This window comes from Amblyomma maculatum, chromosome 10 (genome assembly GCF_055883805.1).
Source record: "Amblyomma maculatum isolate TAMU_Amacu chromosome 10, ASM5588380v1, whole genome shotgun sequence".
In the NCBI taxonomy this organism is placed as follows: Eukaryota; Metazoa; Arthropoda; class Arachnida; order Ixodida; family Ixodidae; genus Amblyomma; species Amblyomma maculatum.
In genome coordinates this window covers 172,115,285-172,133,282 of record NC_139353.1, presented here as the reverse complement: position 1 = coordinate 172,133,282, position 17,998 = coordinate 172,115,285, and the positions used below count along the sequence as shown (strand labels likewise).

General features: G+C 47.1%; 1 protein-coding gene across 2 annotated transcripts in view; it reads left to right on the top strand.

The window, feature by feature from the left end:
- Nucleotides 1-17,998, top strand: part of Asator (tau-tubulin kinase asator) — a 193,382-nt gene that overhangs the window by 118,236 nt on the left and 57,148 nt on the right. The window contains exons 5-9 of one of the 2 annotated variants that reach the window (XM_084580671.1): nt 3,192-3,362; nt 6,746-6,844; nt 10,590-10,870; nt 12,675-12,795; nt 13,814-14,029. In XM_084580671.1, the coding sequence (XP_084436797.1) occupies nt 3,192-3,362; nt 6,746-6,844; nt 10,590-10,870; nt 12,675-12,795; nt 13,814-14,029 (888 nt within the window). Of the gene's footprint in view, nt 1-3,191; nt 3,363-6,745; nt 6,845-10,589; nt 10,871-12,671; nt 12,796-13,813; nt 14,030-17,998 lie in introns of both variants that reach the window. The other variant, XM_084580670.1, reaches the window with a different exon arrangement.

The following is a 17,998-nucleotide window of genomic DNA, read 5'->3' as shown; positions in this document are numbered from 1 at the left end:
GGCTTGCAGCGCTGTTGTAGTTTGTAAAAATTGTGGGATTCTCTACGGGGCTCCGCTCTCAGACCAAACAACGCTCCTCAGACCACAGTGGTGGCCCCAAGAACAACACGGACACCGAGGACCAAAGGGTTCCTCGGCCGCGCGATCGAGCAACGCTGTTTCCCTTCCTGGACGCGTCCGTTCAGCTGGCCCGCCCGGTTCGCACTACTACTACTTCTTTGGGATATTCTTGGGGGGATACCGGACACGGCTTATGCCCCTCAATAAATTAAAAGTAGCGCCAACATGTCAAGTTTGCCGCTCGCCTCCTCTCCGGCGCTCTCATTGGCCGAGCGCTGTCACGTGCGCGCGCTTTTTTTTTTTGCTGGGCGTGCAGCTTGCTCCAGCGTTGCGGGCGGCGAGCGCGCGGCACATATCGCGGTGTGTTTTGCTGCCACGCGGACTGCTACTAAATTGTTCCCGCCGGCAAGTTAATTTTTTTTTCAAGCATGTTGCGCACTTTGGCTGGCGGCTGATAGAAGCACGGTGGTGAAGGCGAGTTCAACCAACGCCGACATCGCGTACGAATGGTGTCACGCACTGACAGTTGAAAACGGAACCGTTTCAGCGCAAAATATTAAAAAAGACTACCACGCTTCTCAAGTTTAACGGTAGCTTACAATTCAGTCCAACCTGCAAAGAAACCACACAGACTGCAGCTTCCACAGCCTAGGTAATTTTTTTTCAAGCATGTTGCGCACTTTTGTCAACGGCTGACGGACTCAAGGAGGTGAAGGCGAGTTAAACCGACGCCGAAATCGTGTACGTATGGTGATACACCACGACAGCTGAAAACGGCACCGTCTCAGCGCCAAATATTAAAAAAAAAAATAACTGCTACCACCCTTCCCAAGTTTACCGGTAGCTCACAAGTCAGTCAAAGCTGCAAAGACTCCACACAGACTGCAGCTTCCGCCGCCTAGTTAATTCTGATCTGCAGCTGAAGTTGAAAATACATGGAAGACAGCTGCTGCCACACTTCTCAAGTTTACCGGCAGCTCGCAATCCAGACAACGCTGCGAAGAAACCATACACAGACTGTTGCAAGATTGTTCCTGCCCGCCGCCTAGTTACAAATTTTATAAAGCATGCCGCTGAGTTTGGTCAAAGGTGACGAACACACGGAGATGACGGCGAGTTGAACCAACGCCGATATCGCATACATGTGGTGTAAGACACTCACAGCTGAAACTATTCTGGCGGGAAATCCCTCTCAACATTCGCCGTTATGTTTCAGCTGTGAGTAATATTTCAACCTGAACACATTGCGACAGAATGCAAGCTGAAATGCTCAGGTGCGACCCGGCGCCAGCGTTTTTACCGGCGCACGGCTGTGACCGGCGCCTGCTCCGGAGAGCGCGCGCTAGTCGCGCACCCCGTTGGTGGAGCCATGGTCGAAATGCGAGAGGAGGAGCGGCGCCGCCGGAGAGGAGAGAGGAGATGGCGCTACCTTTAGTTTATTGAGGGGCTTTAGTTATGCCGGCCTTATGTCGCGGCGGTACTCTTGGTGTCCGGGGGAAGGGGAGATGGGATGTTGGGAGCAACTGTCGAGCTCGTACTCGTAGTGCTCGTAGCACACACCACACACGCACTCACTCTCCCCGAAACCACATCCAGCCAACACACACAGCGCGCGCCTCCCTTGCCGTAGCAGTCAAGGGAGAGAGAGGAAGGAGGATGCCACATGATCTGGAAAGGAGAGGCAGCGCTTCACCCTCGCCGCCGCGTCGTAAGCCAGGAGAGGAGGGAGCCGTGATATGTCTGGTTTGGTTTGTGGGATTTAACGTCTCAAAGCGATTCAGGCTATGAGAGACGCCGTAGTGGAGGACTCCGGAAATTTCGACCGCCTGGGGTTCTTTAACGTGCACTGACATCGCACAGCACACGGGCGCCTTGCTTTTCGCCTCCACCGAAAAGAGGCCCCCGAAGCCGGGATTCTATCCCGCATCCTTGGGAACAGTAGCCGAGCGCCGTAACCACTGCGCCACCCCGGCGGGGCCGTGATATGTGCCTTCCCACAACATAGAAAGCTGCAACTGGCGCGAAACAGGAGGGATGATTTTTGATATTTCAAGCTCAGCTTGCGTTTTATGCCGTGCGAACGAGCAGCATACAGCCGTTTATATACATATCATATTTATTTATTTATTCATACTGTTAACCCTTACTGAGGGTCACAACAGGGAGGGAATCAACAATACATATAAAATCAATAACACATCTGAAATTTCAAATGACAGAACACAGTAACAAATACTTTGAGTTACAATATGTAAACAATTATCCTGGAGGCGCAGTCTAATCCGTGAATCGGCTTAATTCAGCGAGAGTTTTGGGCACACACGGTAAATGTTTAATAATATACGTTGAAGCACTCACGAGTCATTTGCTGGACAAGCACCTGAAAAAAATCAAGTGTAGGCTCGGGAGCCGGTGGCAGTCGCGCACGGCGGCTTTTGATCGGTGCGGGCGGTGAAGGGTTCGCGTTGGGTTTTGACGGTACTGAAGCGCCGGCTGCGGCGCATGTTTGCGTGCACTACCATGGCCAGGCTAAACTCTGTTCTGAAAAAAAAAAAAAAAAGAGGGCTTTGCCAAGTGAAAATATTTACAACTTTGACGCACACGTGCATGCATACAAAACAGCGTCTCAAGCAAGTACCGCTTGGTTGAAAACCTTTTCTTCCTCTAATGTCACAAGCTGTGCTCTCGCGTCAACTTACGCTTATTTGGGTTTTCTTAGTATTTGGGCCCAAAGAGCAGCGGACAATCACTCAGAAATCAGCAACACAACGCTAACTCCTTCCCTCTTTAGCGGCGCTCATGGCGGAGGGAAAGATTAGACCTGTCGCTTTTCATGTGCGGGAGCGCTTGGTTGCTAAAACAAGGAGACTCTCATAGCATAAGAATTATTCTGATTGTTTGTATTGTGGAAATCGCTCTCACGTGTAACCCGAGCGCTAATTCTTGAAGTACGTTTTGCGCGTGTCCGATGTTTTATGACAATTATTTACCTAGGTGAACTGCATATTAAATGACCTTGGAAATCTGCCGGGGATCCATAAAAATAGTGCCCTGTCCACATGACTTATCTTCTGATGGCTGCTTCAGAGAGGCTGGCTTCTTATGCACGCTTCCTTCCGTCGATTGTGCAGTCCAACTTCGCCATGGGGCGCACGCAACATTCGTCACGCAAGGTGTACATGCTGGACTTTGGTCTGGCTCGCCAGTACGTCACCACCACGGGCGAAGTGCGGCCCCCGCGGGCAGCCGCCGGCTTCAGAGGCACCGTGCGCTACGCGTCCGTCAACGCCCACAAGAACAAGGTGAGATGACATGCCGTGTGAAAGGGTTCAAGGGGTCGTGTTTACGGGAATGGACAGCATTGGGCGGATATGCAAACACTTTTTGGCTAACAAGAAAAAGTCGCCGGTACGCGGCCCTGGAGAGGAAATAAGGAACAGCGTTATCTTACCACTGTTCATCTTTCGAGTCAGAAGTTTGAAGTTATGAGCAAAAATAGGTATGCGCTAGACTGAAAACGATGCTGCCAGCCTTGGACCGGAAAGTCAGGGAGCCAACCACGAAAAGTGAAGAGCACGACTTAAATGTGATAATTGCATATCCCAGTAAAAAAATATATATATGTTTGTGTTTTAAGTAGCGAGACCGAGTAGCACGTGGGAAAGCTTTCACACACAGATCGAAGTTGATGGAGATGACGTACAACGTACACCGCTAGCGTGTGCAGCAGCTAACATGCTATGCGATCGGCTGCTACGATAGCTTTCTTGGATAGGTCTGACATGAAGATAATTGATATTTTGAAAGCGTGTACCTGAGTTTATCAATATATTTACAGAAAGTGATGAATTTGAATGTTTTATAATAGGAGGTATTGCATGCAAAGTGCTCATTTTTGCATATTTGGCAAGCCTTCAGTGTTCATCAAGTAAATGCAATAAAAACAAAAATGAAAAGCTACGATAGCCACGAAGTTTCCGTACTCCCTTACCATGAGAAATCGCTTGGTTCGAATCTGTCCGGCTTCGAAGGCGTGTTTTTTTGTTTTTTTTTTTTTTTTTGCCCGACCTTGGCAGATGCAAGCCAAAACGATCCTGTTCGGTTCTGACGTTAAGAAGAAGTGCTTTCGCACTACAAAAAAAAAAAAAAAAATAAGCGCGCCTGTCTTGGTGATGCCAAGAACCAAAAGGCATCCTGTCGTTTGTTTAGGCAACGACAGGGCTCGTTCCTGTGGTTTGTTCCTTTCGTCCCCGTTTGTTCGCGCTGTTTTTTGGATAACACTGGACTTGAAACGAGGGCGCGCTTAGCAGTAGAGGTTCAGGCGGACAGGTAACACGCGAAACTTTCTTGAGGGAATGACGGGAAAGCTTGCAGGCACCTGACACAAAAAAGGGCGAGTGTGCACCCAGCTTGACGCCTTGCTTTGTGATGGTTGTCGTGCGGCAAAGGGGCTAACTTTTCAGGGTGGAAACTGCCAGCGTGTAGTGAGGGTCAGGGCAAGGTTGATGACGTCATTGACCAGGACTTCTTTGAATATCTGGGGACAATCAGTATTGCTGCGTGCACGCGTTAAAATTGTGGAGGTCGATGCAAAAATCCAAATAGTCCGCTAAGCTGTGAACCGGATACAGCTACGAAAATTCAGCATAAGGAACAAAAATGCAGACGGCGATAATGTCTATAAAAATTAGGAAGAGACATCCGCCAACTCTGTCTTGCGGACACAGCAGCGGCAGACGTGGAAGTCCTATAAGGGAGTAAAAATGGAGTAATATGCCCCCTAGAGCAGTCCGCATATGGGCAGTATATTCTTTTCAAGCCCAGAGGGTAGATTTCCACGCATTAATTGTACAGAATTCAGTGCTGTTGGCAGCAGAGGTATATTAGTGCTGGAGCGCTAATATCGAGTTTTAGAGCCCATCAAAATCGCCTTATGTTCGCGTGTCCGCAAACTAACCACGCAGCACGCACGCTCGCTCTCGCCTGGGCAAGGTCACCGGCATCCGAGACAGCATCCAGTGCAAACAATATATCTCGGAGGCAGCACACAAAACCATGAAGGTTGCTTTCGTTGGTTATAACAATGTTTGAGCTCGAAAAACCCTCCGCCAATTTTTTTCCATGTCTAACAACGATCATTCGATGTAATGAGCAATCGCAAGGGGATCTTATGCAATGCACGAGACGTCTTGTGGTTTGCAATTAGAAGAGATTGACACATCAGCGAAACTCTTGGTCGCTCTACTTCACTTCGCATACTTCGACGTGAAATCTACTTCCGTTGTCGGCCATTGATATCCCGCATTTCGTTATCATCGAAAACTATCCCTGGGCAGTACCCGATCAGGAGTGCGCTGGAGGATACGCCGCTGCCTCTGTATTCTCCTATTGGGCATTTGTGTTTTGAGGATAGGAAAAGGACTAGCAAGCAGAGTGCAGTTCTGGAGAGCGCCTTGGCTGTTTTGCCTTTTGCGTTGTGGCACTGAAAACAGACGGATAATAAGCTTTCTTCGGCGATGGTTGGCCTCCGGCTTCGCCGATGTACTCCGGGAAGGCTTTGCGGGAATGGAAACCGAATCGACAACGCAATGCGCTGCAGGGACAAAGATGCTTGATGGGCAATGACACTGGAGAGGAAACATCTGTCGGGCAAACAAATTCAGTTTTCGGATTCCGCCTAACATTTCATCAAGTGTTATTTTCAGTTTTTCGGAAGCAGCTGTCGGGACCCTGGATACCATGAATTGATCGCCTAACTCCAAGTGCTACATCACTTGGCCATCACTGACGAACTTGCCTTTGGCTCAGCTCCCAGGGTACAGCGGCGTCTTATAGCAATCATCGAAGCAGCTGTACTAACCACTACAACGGCAGCGATTACGTGACTGAGAGGGGACAACGTGGATGGTTTCGAACAATTGAGTGGCAGATCAGACCCACCGCTTGGAATTCCGGCCAATTTCGAATCCGCGCCTACGCCTGGCTTTGCGGTTCCGGCTTCCACCCTGGCTACTACGGGGGTGGGAGTAGTTTTTCTGGGTCGTTACGGGTTTGCATCGCAATTACGAACCCCTTTTCGTTTGCTATCGGCATGGCTGGTTGGAATGTTTGCGGGTAGGAGTAGACTGCAAGCAATATTTTTGTTTTGTTTTTGTTGAATGCCTTGCATGCAGTGCCGAAAGGTCATCTCAGTGCCACGCGTGCTGGCAGAGATCGATATATTCCGAGAGTGGTCGCGGCGATCATTTGCCGTGCACTACTTTCTCCAATTGTTGAGAGGGTCTCCCTTGCAGCTACATTTACATCAAGACTCGGCTCCTCTGTCAAAGGGAAATTGTAAACACATGGGGGAAGAGGAGCATTCGCGGGTTTCCTACTCAAAACCAGCTCTTTCTCGCGAGTCATCAGCTCGACCCGCTTTGTGTGAAATTGTCGTATACTACTGCGGTTATTCCGTTTTCCCTTTCCTTCACCTTTAAACCCCCCATATCTTTCCTCCGGTGCAGAAAAATAATTAATCAAATCAACTAAACTATATTGAGCATTTGTTATCCTGATGAACAGAAAAAGAAATGGTAGGGTAAGAACGAAAAGCTACAAGCGCAATAGTTTGTCGGTTTTTCTTCTCCACGAAGTGTACACGGTGCTCGAGCAGCCCGTAATATTTGCAGTGGATGTCTCGCAGGAAATGGGCAGGCACGACGACCTCTGGTCTCTCTTCTACATGCTGGTGGAGTTCGTAAACGGGCAGCTGCCATGGCGAAAGATCAAGGACAAGGAACAGGTATGCCTCCTTCGCAGCCACAGAGCAATACGTGGCATGAATAGTTGTATAAAACCCTCAGTCAACAGCGGCTGCGGCTGGTCAGATACTAACAATTTTCACCGGACAGGCCGCCATTGGAAACTGACCCTGGCAACACTAGCTAGCGAGGCTAGTTTAGCAGTGCTTTTAGAACAAGTAGATGGTATGAAATGGTATATCATAGGCCTTAGTGTGAAGCCGAATGAAGCATATATACAATAGTAGTGAGGGCATCACCATATTGCTCGCTGGTCTATTGTGTGCACGCGACGTCAGTATGGGGGAACCAGTTTACAACAGTTCAGAGGGAACAACCTACTTGCCCGATACAAAGGTCTATTGAACGGGCGTGTACTCTGTTATCGAGGTTTACCGGAGAGACGAGAACTAGGGGTAGGTTTCCTTGTCATAAGATATAGCTGATAATACAGATGAATTCTATACCACTGATGTGAGGGTGGCAGCTAGGCATCGTAATTAAAGCTTAATAAGCGGTAGAAACTGAAGGTTGTATAAACATATAGTCATGATGACAAGGCAGTCGAGAGCTTCTACGTATATCTAGAACTGGCAATAGGGAAAGTAAAAACGCTGTCCGGATGGGCGACTTCAATGCCAAGGTAGGCAGAAAGCAAGTTGGGAATCAGGTAAGCATGGCCGTGGGTTAAGGAACAGCATGGAGGAGGTATTAATTGAGTTTCCTGAATTAAATAACTTGCTAATCATGAATACCTTCTGGAAAACAGGGAAGTGGACATGGAAAAGCCCTAATGGGGAGTCTAAAGATGAAATTGACTTATACCCTGGAATTGTGCAGGATGTAGAGGTAAGCGGAAAGGTTCGATTCAGTGGCCACAGTATGGTGAGGTCTCGATTTAATATGGATTTAAAGGAAGAAGTCCTTCATAGAATTAGTGCTGAGGGGAAAGTAGAATTCAAGCTCCCGCTGCGGAATAGATATTCAATGTTAACCGAGGAAGCCGACCTTGGCCTAGAGGCAATAAAAGTTAATTTCAAAGATATCATTACTGAGTCGGTGGTAGAAGTTGATGGTAGAATTGTTAGAGATGATATCGGTCAAGTATCTAAGGAGATGATAGATTTCATTAAAAAACAATCAAGTATGAAATCCTCCAACCTAACAGACCGTATAGAATTGGCAGAGATATCAAAGCTAATCAAGGTGACCGACATAGAGAAGTATAACATGGGGAAAATTGAGCATACTCTAATGAACGGCCGTTGCCTGAAAACCCTAAAGAGAAAATTAGGCATAGGCAAAAATCAGATGTATGCACTGAGCGACAAGGCGGGCAATGTTGTCACTAACACGGACAAGATAATCAAGGTAACCGTGGAGTTCTATACGTATCTTTACATTAGCCAAAGAAGCCTGGACAAAAAATGAAATTGACTGTAGTGAAGAGCAATCGACATTCCGCCAGTAACGAAGGAGGAGGTTAGGAAAGTCTTAGATGCTATGAAAAGGGAAAAAACAGCTGGAGAGGATCAGATATTTACACATTTGTTGAAGGAGGGAGGGAATATCGTACTAGAAAAACTGGAGTCCCTGATGGCATCCAAAGTACCGGAATAATGGAAGAATGCTAACATTATCTTCACAAGAAAGACTTGAAACATTACAGGCTAGTGAGTTTACTATCTATTTCCTGCAAGGTATGCGTAATCGCTAACGGGATCAGGACAACCTTAGACTTTAATCAACCAATGCATCAGGAAGGATCTACCATTGCTCACTATCGACCAGATCGAAATATAACCAGCCCATATATATAGCGTTCATTGACTACGAGAAAGAATTTGACTCGATCAAAACCTCAGCAGTCATACAGGCATTGCGAGATCCGGGTGTAGGTGAGTTATATGTGATAGTACTGGAAGATACCTATATAGCTGCTCAGGGACCGTAGTTCTGCATAAAGAAAGTGATAAAATTCCAATAAAGAAAGGTGTTAGGCAAGGCGACACGATCTCCCCAGTGCTATTTACAGCTTGCTTAGAGGGCGCATTCAAAGACATGGAAAGGAAGCAGTTACGCATCAGGGTAGATGGAGAATATATCAATAATCTGCGATTCGCTGATGACATTGCCTTGCTAAGTAACTCAGGGGACAAAATTGCAACTAATTATTAATGATCGAAACCATAGAAGCAGAAAGGTAGGCCTAGAAATTATTATACACAAGACTAAGTCTGGGAAAGGAACAGTAGCTTTTAATAGGTAGAGAAGCGCTGGAAGTGGTAGGCGAAGTGGTGCAGAGCATTGGCATGTGGCCTAGACGAGAGAATGGGACAGACACAACGCTGAACTGACAACATAAGTTTATTCAGGACGCCATAGCTATATATACTCCGGCATCGCAGAAAAACACAAAATGCACACATGTAGCAGGAAGGTCAACCCATATCGCTCTGACATGGAGATTTGTCTTCAACTCTGACGATTACAAGATAGCAGATAGTTTTGCTCTTTCTCCGATATTTGCCGTTGCGCTGCACTACTTGAAGATCTTTGACCAACTAACCCTCCAGTTCCTGTTGTGCAACATTATGGCTAGCAGCTCACCGGTATGATTTGAGGAAAGTATATAACAGTTGCATCTTGCCTGTACTCACATATGGGGCTGAAACGTGGAGGCTAACCAAGAGAGTTCTACTTAAGTTGAGGACAACCCAGAGGGCTATGGAACGAAAAATGGTAGGGGTAACATTAAGAGATAGAAAGCGTGCAGAGTGGGTCAGAGAAATAAGTTAAGTTACTGACATTGTAGTTGAAGTTGAGAATAAATGGGCATGAACAGGACATTAGCGCGAAGAGAGGATAACCGATGGTCTCTAGGAGTAACCAATTGATTCGAAGGGAAGGTAAGCATAGTAGGGGGCAGCAGAAAATCAGGTGGGTGGAAGAGGTTAAGAAATTCCCAGGGGTCAAGTGGATGCCGCTAGCACAGGACCGGAGTAATTGGAGGAAAATGGGAGAGGCATTTTCCCTGCAGTGGGTATAGTCAGGCTGATGATGATGAGGCTGACATCTCTGAGTATGAGTTTAAGCAACGAACCATTCCTCAACATTTGTTTCTATTCTGCACAACGTTTTCCAAGAACATATAGGCCAGAAATGTGTTCGTGATTTGTTACGCGAAATCAGGGGGAAAAAAAAAACGATCTGGTATCATTCAGAAAAGGAAGCAATTTGGAGGCAAAGTGGCTGCTAAAACAAGACAAGAGAGAGAGAGAGAGAAAGAGAGAGGAGGCAGAGAGGTTAACCAGGAAAGCTTCCGGTTTGCTACCCTGCACTGGGGAAGGGGAATGAGGAAACAAGACAAATTTCACCAAGGGCAATGAGGATGTTAGGACGAAATATTATATTATAAAACTACCCGTCACTAGTAGGTAAAGCCTACTCTTATGATGCGGTACTACAAGAGCAAAATGAACAAATAAATTCTTATTTCGCGTCACCTAATCTATGATAGTCTTTCACGAGGACAATGGGTTGCCTTTCTGCAAGGTTTAGGTGTCTGGCTCGGTGGTGTATGGAGGTCGTGGAGTGTAAAGGTAGGAAGGGTTTTTTTTTTTTTTTTCTGCAGGCTGCAGGTTTTGTTCTCCAAGACTTCACAGCGATTTTCATATTACTACACTGCTTCAGCTAAAGGTAAAAAAAAAACACTTAGCATACCAGTGATTTGTGCCCAATTCGCAGGTTGGCCTGATGAAGGAAAAGTATGACCACCGGCTGCTGCTGAAGCACTTGCCGTCAGACTTCCGCCAGTTCCTGGAGCACATATCTTCCCTTGACTACTACGACCGGCCCGACTACCCAGTGCTGGCAGGCCTCTTCGAGCACTGCATGAAGCGCCGAGGCGTTCGCGACTCGGACCCCTACGACTGGGAGAAGCCCTGCACCGACAACTCGGCCACGCAGCCGGCCCCCGGCGCTACCATCACCACCGCGCCGCTAGTCTCCAAGGGAGCCCAGCAAGGGTGACCATTCTTACTTCCTTGGGTTCTTTAGCTGGCCTCGTCTCTGCCGGTGTTAGCAGTCACAGCCACCGCAACTAAATGACCACGCAACGCTGCCGCAGGTCCGACTACGAGGACCTGTTACGCTAGCTTTCCGATTTCAGCTGCCAGCCGTCAGCAGGAACCTCATCTGAATTGGTTCTTTCGGCTTGGCTGTATGCCTCTTGCACTATGTTAGAATGTGTGTGAGAAAATACTAGCGGGTAGAATTTATGCTTTCTGTGAGCACCCGACGGTTCACTTACCTGAGAGCAGCCACATGACCGCAGCGATACTAACTAGCGTATTCGGAAGAAGTGTGATTGGGCCACGTTTAGGAACTTGAAGAAACACTAGATCATTGCTGCTGCCAAATGTTAATACGAATTTAATGAAGCACTTCTAAACGCATAAGAGGTCTTCATTTTTGGTGAAGGGTGATGTCTGCGCAGTTGAAAATTATGCATCACACCTCAAGTACTACGTTGCAAGTAGCTTGCTTCGTACTCAGTAGTCGTTTTACACCGCCATGTGTATTCACGTAACTTTTACCGCTGGCTTTCGGGTTTTCTGGTTTCGACGGATCCTGACACACTGGCGTCCTCTCCGAAAGCGCTGTTCCGGCTCCCACCTAGATTAACGAGCTGGGAGACGACTTCGGTGATAATGCGCGTAATATGTGTTAGTGATACAAAAATATTCATTCAACTATTCCATTTACTCCGCTGCACGTGAATGTCCTCGTCGGATAGAAAGTGTTAAAAAAAAAGAAAAACTGTTAGCGCGAAGTCTTCAAGGGCTCTGTGCTGCGAAAACAACTGGAGGTACTGCAGCTCCGCTTTTGTGGTTATGAGCCTTTATTGGCTGCTCTCGCGGATGCTCGTTCGCTAATTGCGTACTTTTCTAGACTCGCTTAATGTGTACCTCCCACATACGCACTCATTAGGATGGAGTGGAAGGCCACCTCATTAGGTTAAAGACATGTGTACTCGAAATTTCATCTCCACCCGAATGGTGCGAAAATACTTGCGTGGTCCAAGAGTTGCCTATCTGACACCTGGTTCAAATCCCTCCGATTTCGATGCAGCTACTCGAGTACGCAGCCAACTTGGACATGTCTCATGACGTCACGAAGGCCGCCATTTTATTGATGAAAATAATTATCCAGCGCCTGCCAGTTACCAACTGCGAGAGACATGCTCGTAATTTTTCGCCAATGCCAGGTTTTTCCATCAATGGGGACTTTAACGTGCGCACATTAAATCCAGTCGTGTGTGCGCCATGCAACATGACCTGAGGCGTGTCGAAATCGTAGGCGGCTAATGTCACCTTCGTGATCCATAAGAAAGAGGACTGCAAGCACTGCAGTTTTGTTTCCAACATGTGCGATGGCTATGAGGGCGAAGTGAAGTTTAGCACGTGAGGAACGAAACAAAAAAAAAGTGCGAGCTCTGCTTTTTCACTTGTGATTCGCGAGAGAGGCTGGTTTGGCCTCACGGTAAATTTTAGTGAGTGTTTTAACGCCACTTTTGCACCCCTGACGTGAAGTAGGCTCTAATTAACAGCCATCGTTCGGCTGTTGTGATAGGAAGCACACCAGATAAGTAAATGAATTTGATAATTACCTTATGCATCATTTCAAAGTATAAAACATGCAACCAAAATGACACGTCTGCACTCCTCTGAGCGAATTGCACACGAGTGTTGCGAGTTTCAAAGTGAGATAGTCTAGAACTAGGCCAGAGGGGCGCCGAAAGTGACGTTATTGTCGCTTGGGACGCAGTAGTGCTCTACTTCCTGGCGGCACGGAGCATCTGCTGGACGACAACATCATGGCGAGCTACGATGAACGAGGGGACAACATGGCGGCAGAGCCGCTCTACGACGGGGCGCCAGCCATTTCACCGGTGCGTCTGCTCTTCCTCTAAGCGTATTCACCTTTCTGTCTGCGCAAGCTACAGCGTCATGCGGTTGCTGGGAAACCCTAATGTTGCATATCGTACATATAGAAACCAATATTTTCGGGAGCCGCCGCTAAGCCTTAATTGTAGTTAACCAAATGGTGTCGCCTAATTCCAAAGGCTCCTTTAATAAACATTAGACACATAGCAATGAAAGCTTTCTTTTTTTTTTTTCACTTTGCTGCACGGCAACTAAGTAAATGGTCGCCACTAACAAGTGCGCAACAATTTCTCACTAGCACTTGGTTCGGGATTAATAGCTCCCTTTGCATGACGGCTTTGCCTATAACCAAATGCGGTTCCTTCCAGCCGATACAGACTTCACAGATTAGGTTGCGATGGCGTGCATGAAAATATGCAGGTAGAGGGTGAACGCCACTGCCAGCGTGATTCCCCGGCTTGCCCGGAGTCTTGTGCGGGCAGGACAGGCATGCCCACCTGCTAGACCAGCCGCATCGCTCTTAAATTTACGACAGACACTTTTTTGGCAATATTAAAAGCCCGTTCATGACTTCTCTCCTTAGCAGGCTCAAGAACGCCGATGAAGAAAAGCGTCGACTTTTATGAAGCAGCCAATATGGATGCAAATGATGTCCGTAGAGGCCAAGGAGAGCAAAGGCCTGAACTTGCTGGCTGTGAAAACTCGACGTCAGCAGTTTGTAAATTGAAGTAAACGGCTTAGCTGCGCTACCAGACAGGGAGAGGAGGTAGCAGATGTCTGTTAGCATTATTCATTGATTTCCTTCAAAAAGCCCTACTCAGCCCTATTCTTCCGTCTTGAAAACAACTTTACAAATATACAAAAAAAAAAAGGAGAATCACGCTCGCTATTTTCGCCAACCTCATTCCGAAAATTTTACTCGAAATTGCCATGATTAAAATCCGCTGCCAGCCCAGCAATATCCTGCGTGTTCATACATTTTTATGCGGTACCGTGTTAGGTGCTCACGTTGTGCGCACGCAGGCCTTGCTGTCCAAGGAGGCGGGCGGCAGGGCCGCGCCGGCGATGCTTCGGGGCCACATCCTGCCTCACTGGGAGGCCAAGAGGGAGGCCGACAGCAGCAACCAGCCCGTGCAGAGAGAGGTGCCCCACCAGATGGCACTCACCGAGAACAACAACCGGAACAACAACAACCCTTCCAGGGAGTGTCACTTGGCGCACTCAGCTAACAACGAGCTTGTAAGTACTCCTTCGTTCCGGCAGATCATGGCCGGTAGCTTAGAGCCTCCCGACTGCATCTAGAGCCGCAGTGGAACAGCCTCGGAACCTAAGTTTTGTTAGATTCCGGCGAACGAGTGGCGCCAGACGGTTTTTTCGCGATACAGAAACGCTTTGGAAGAAGCAAAACGGAGGTACGAACTAGTCGTGGGCAGCTAGTTAAACTGTGAGATTCCTTTGTCCGCTGTAGACCTGTTTTCAAGCCAAAGGGTCTCGTTCCGACATTGGGGAAACGAAGAGTGATGACCAAACTGTGTCGCATTTCACCAGGACGGCTCGGAGCACAATGTTTTAACACATCGCCTAGAAAATGAACGGAGTACGTCTCGGTGTGACTCGTTTTGTCGATTTCTATGCTCTCTCTCTGCTCCTTGAGCGCTCCGAAACCCACCCAATCAAGCGCGCGACGCCCACGACTCCCATGTGTGAATGTGCCCTAAAAGGCGTTTTCAGCTCAACAGAATCTGAGAAGGAACGAGGCTTTTTGGTTTCCGCGAATTGGACGATAACGAAAATATGTCGCCAGCGCAATACAACGGCGCACCTGTAGCTCGACACCACTGATACGATTGAGTGACTAATAAATACTTATTGTTGCAGCAGATAAGGAGACCCCATATTCACCACCCCTAGCACGCAGGCCTAGGGGCAGGAATCTCCGCAAATGTCATGACTCTTGGCTGTTTCTTCCGCCAGTCGAATGGCTTGCTGCACACATCGCGTCAGAGATTTCACTAGTGCAAACCAAATATTGTTATAAATGAAAATATTTTCCTAAATAAATGGCACGAACAGGCTGTCACTGAGTTTGGACTTCACATGCCTCTCGATCCAGCGAGCAACTTACGTCCCCTGCAGCACACTGAGCAAGCATGTCGCATATATAAATAAATAAATATATATATATATATATATATATATATATATATATATATATATATATATATATATATATATATATATATATATATATATATATATATATATATATATATATATATATATATATATATATATATATATATGCTTTGTCGTCTATTAACATTCGTTTCCGCGAAGCAAGAAGCACCTCTTCGGCCTGTATTCTTATTCTTTGACTGCCTTTGCTAACTTCTCAATAGACGAGCAAAACCATATCCGTATATACATCGCATGCTACAGCGCAAAACGATGGTCAACAGGGAACCGCTTCATTTCACAGTACTGATAATACAAAGCATAGCATATAATTACCTGCGGACGCACTTCCTACACCGTGTTGTCGCTCACGTAGGAAACGCCTTTCGTGGTCAATAATCGCAGTCATATGCTCTACAGTGTAGAGATTGCTTCATGAAATTCAGTGTTGCCCATTTCCAGGCTGGAATGGAGGCGGTAGATTGCGATGCGTCTGCAACAAGCCGCCAGCGTCCCACTTCTGTCACAGATGTGCCGTGCATCGAGATGCAACTTGAGTTGCGAACGTTGCATTTTTTGTGCTAACGCGACAGCGTTCAGGTTCCCGTGTCACATAAAATCCGACGTCAGTGTAGGTGGCGTTGGATATGAGCGAACAGCCTTTATTCGTGGACAGTGTCCTGACGTCATAACCCCATACATGTCCTCTGGCGGGAATTTCGAACAAAGTCACGCGTAAAATGCAAGCTAGTAAAAGGTGAGATTTAAGGCGAAGTTGCTGCCGGCCTCAAATTGCTTTCTGTGAAACAACAACTCAGAGAAATAAAGAATGGAATCGAAACCACCACCTTTGTGGCACTTTGGAACCGGCAGGCTAGGTTTATGTGCATTTCGAGTGGTAGTGTGTACGCTAGTATGTACGTGCGTAATTATACAAAAAGTTTTTTGGGCGGCTGAAAATTGAAAAAAAAAAAAGCGACTGACTTCGGTATAATTTTATCCCTGGGGTTAAAGTGAGTGCTACGGAGGACAGCAGGTAAGAGCCAGAGGATTCAGTTTTCTTACTAATTAACTAATTACGTTATTCAACTTTTTAAATTTTCGTTTGAGTAGTTGTATTGTATCTGCAGAATAGGAGCTGGTCCTGAAAGTAGTACAGCTGCGAAAAACATTTCTTTATTTCAATTGTAGTGTGCGTTATAAAGCCCCCGGCAGGCAGCTTCTCACGGCGCCACGGGCGCGTCTGGCGTAGGTCGCTCGGCCAATGTGTATCTTGAGGCCGGAGTGCAACGACCTCAGGGCTATCCCAGCAGAGGGGCGAAATCTCTGGGTGGAGAGAACACAGGCGTTACTTTAAGCGTGCTACAGTTCATTTAAGGAAATTTGTCTTCACGGCTATACTATTTCGAGGACGGCCTACAATTGTACAAAGGCAACATATCCCATAATACAAAAATTAGAGTTTATAGTTTTTTATTGAACTAACTGATGCACTCTGCCTCTTACTTGAGGTCCACCGCAGCCCTCAATACAGCACCAGGGCTAAAATAAATCTAAAGCAAATAACCCTTGTCTTAAAATTTTGGACCTTCTAAAAAAATAACACTGGGTAGTGAACCGCGGGAAGCTGTGGCGTCATGCCCTTAAAAGGTTCTTCCTTAATTTTGGTTTGTGGAATTAGGCAGTTTTAGGACAAAGGAGAGGCAACGACTTGAGCGATGCTTGTAAGGGCGTTGGATCCCAGGTAGCACAGAATGTGGGGCCCCGGTAGGTCCGATGTAGGCAAGTGGGGCTGGGGCAACCATCATAAAACCTGCATCGGTCCCCGATGGGGCTAAAGTGGGCAAGCCCCATTTGGGCTTGCCCCTGCTCCTCCTGCATGGGTCCCATAGCGGCGTTTCTTGGGCTAATGCAGAGCCCATTCCTGCATCCAGACCACAAGGGTCCCTTGCCGGATATTTGAGGGCAATCCAACCTAAATGTGGGCTTTTTATGGGAAAGCCCTCATAGATCCGAAGTGAGGCCGCCCCCATTAAATCTTTGTGGGACCAACATTGGCCGTAGTGGGGCAAGAAAACGGACATGCCCACATACTGCCCCAATCGGCCCCTTGTAGGTTACTTGAGGGCAGGTGAAATATGAATAAGGGCTCAATTTGGGCAAGCCCTCGTGAAGCCCAAATGAGGCAGCCTTAGCTAAACCGCTTTAGGTCCCACATAGGCTGTAATGGGGCTGGAAGGCGGGCGTGCCCGCATGGTACCAAAATCGGTCCTTTGTGAGGACTTTGAAGGCCCGTGCCACTGCAGGTGGGCTCTAGGTTCAAAAACAACGTCCAGCCCAATTGGGGCTGCCCACATAAAACTGCTTTATATCCCACATGGGCCGTAATGGGGCTGGAAGGCGGGAGGGCCCGCATGATACCAAAATTGGTCCCTTGTGGGGAATTTGAAGGCACGTGCAACAGCAAGTGGGCTTTGGGTTCAAAACCAACACCCAGCCCAATTGGGGCTGCCCACATAAAACCGCTGTAGGTCCCACATCGGCCATAATGGGGCTAGAAGGCGTGCGTGCAATTGCGTAATCATTGTTTCCAACTTTTATTTGCATTAGATGTTGCCCTAAATTACTATTATAGATGATTTGTATAACAGTTGTTGTCATGTTTAGTCGATTAGAAATTTACATGGCTTTAGTTCTCGCGCTCATGCAAATTGCGCTACAAATACTAAAACAAACTGATTGCCAACTGTTGCCTCTTATGTGGTTGCTTTGGACAGCCTGCAACTCGCAGCACAATATTACTGTTCAGAACACACATCTCAGCCTGAACAAGATGCACATGAAGTCATTTCGGCTAGATGAATGTTATGAATTATTGTAAAATTTAATATTGTGGCTGTTTAGAAAGTGCAGAAATGTATAAAATAATTACTTAATTATGTGCATAAATATTGATTGGGAAAATTTGGACTAGGGCTTTCCACCAATTTCCTACGTTGTACCCTTATGAGAATAATGTGGGCAAGCCCAAGT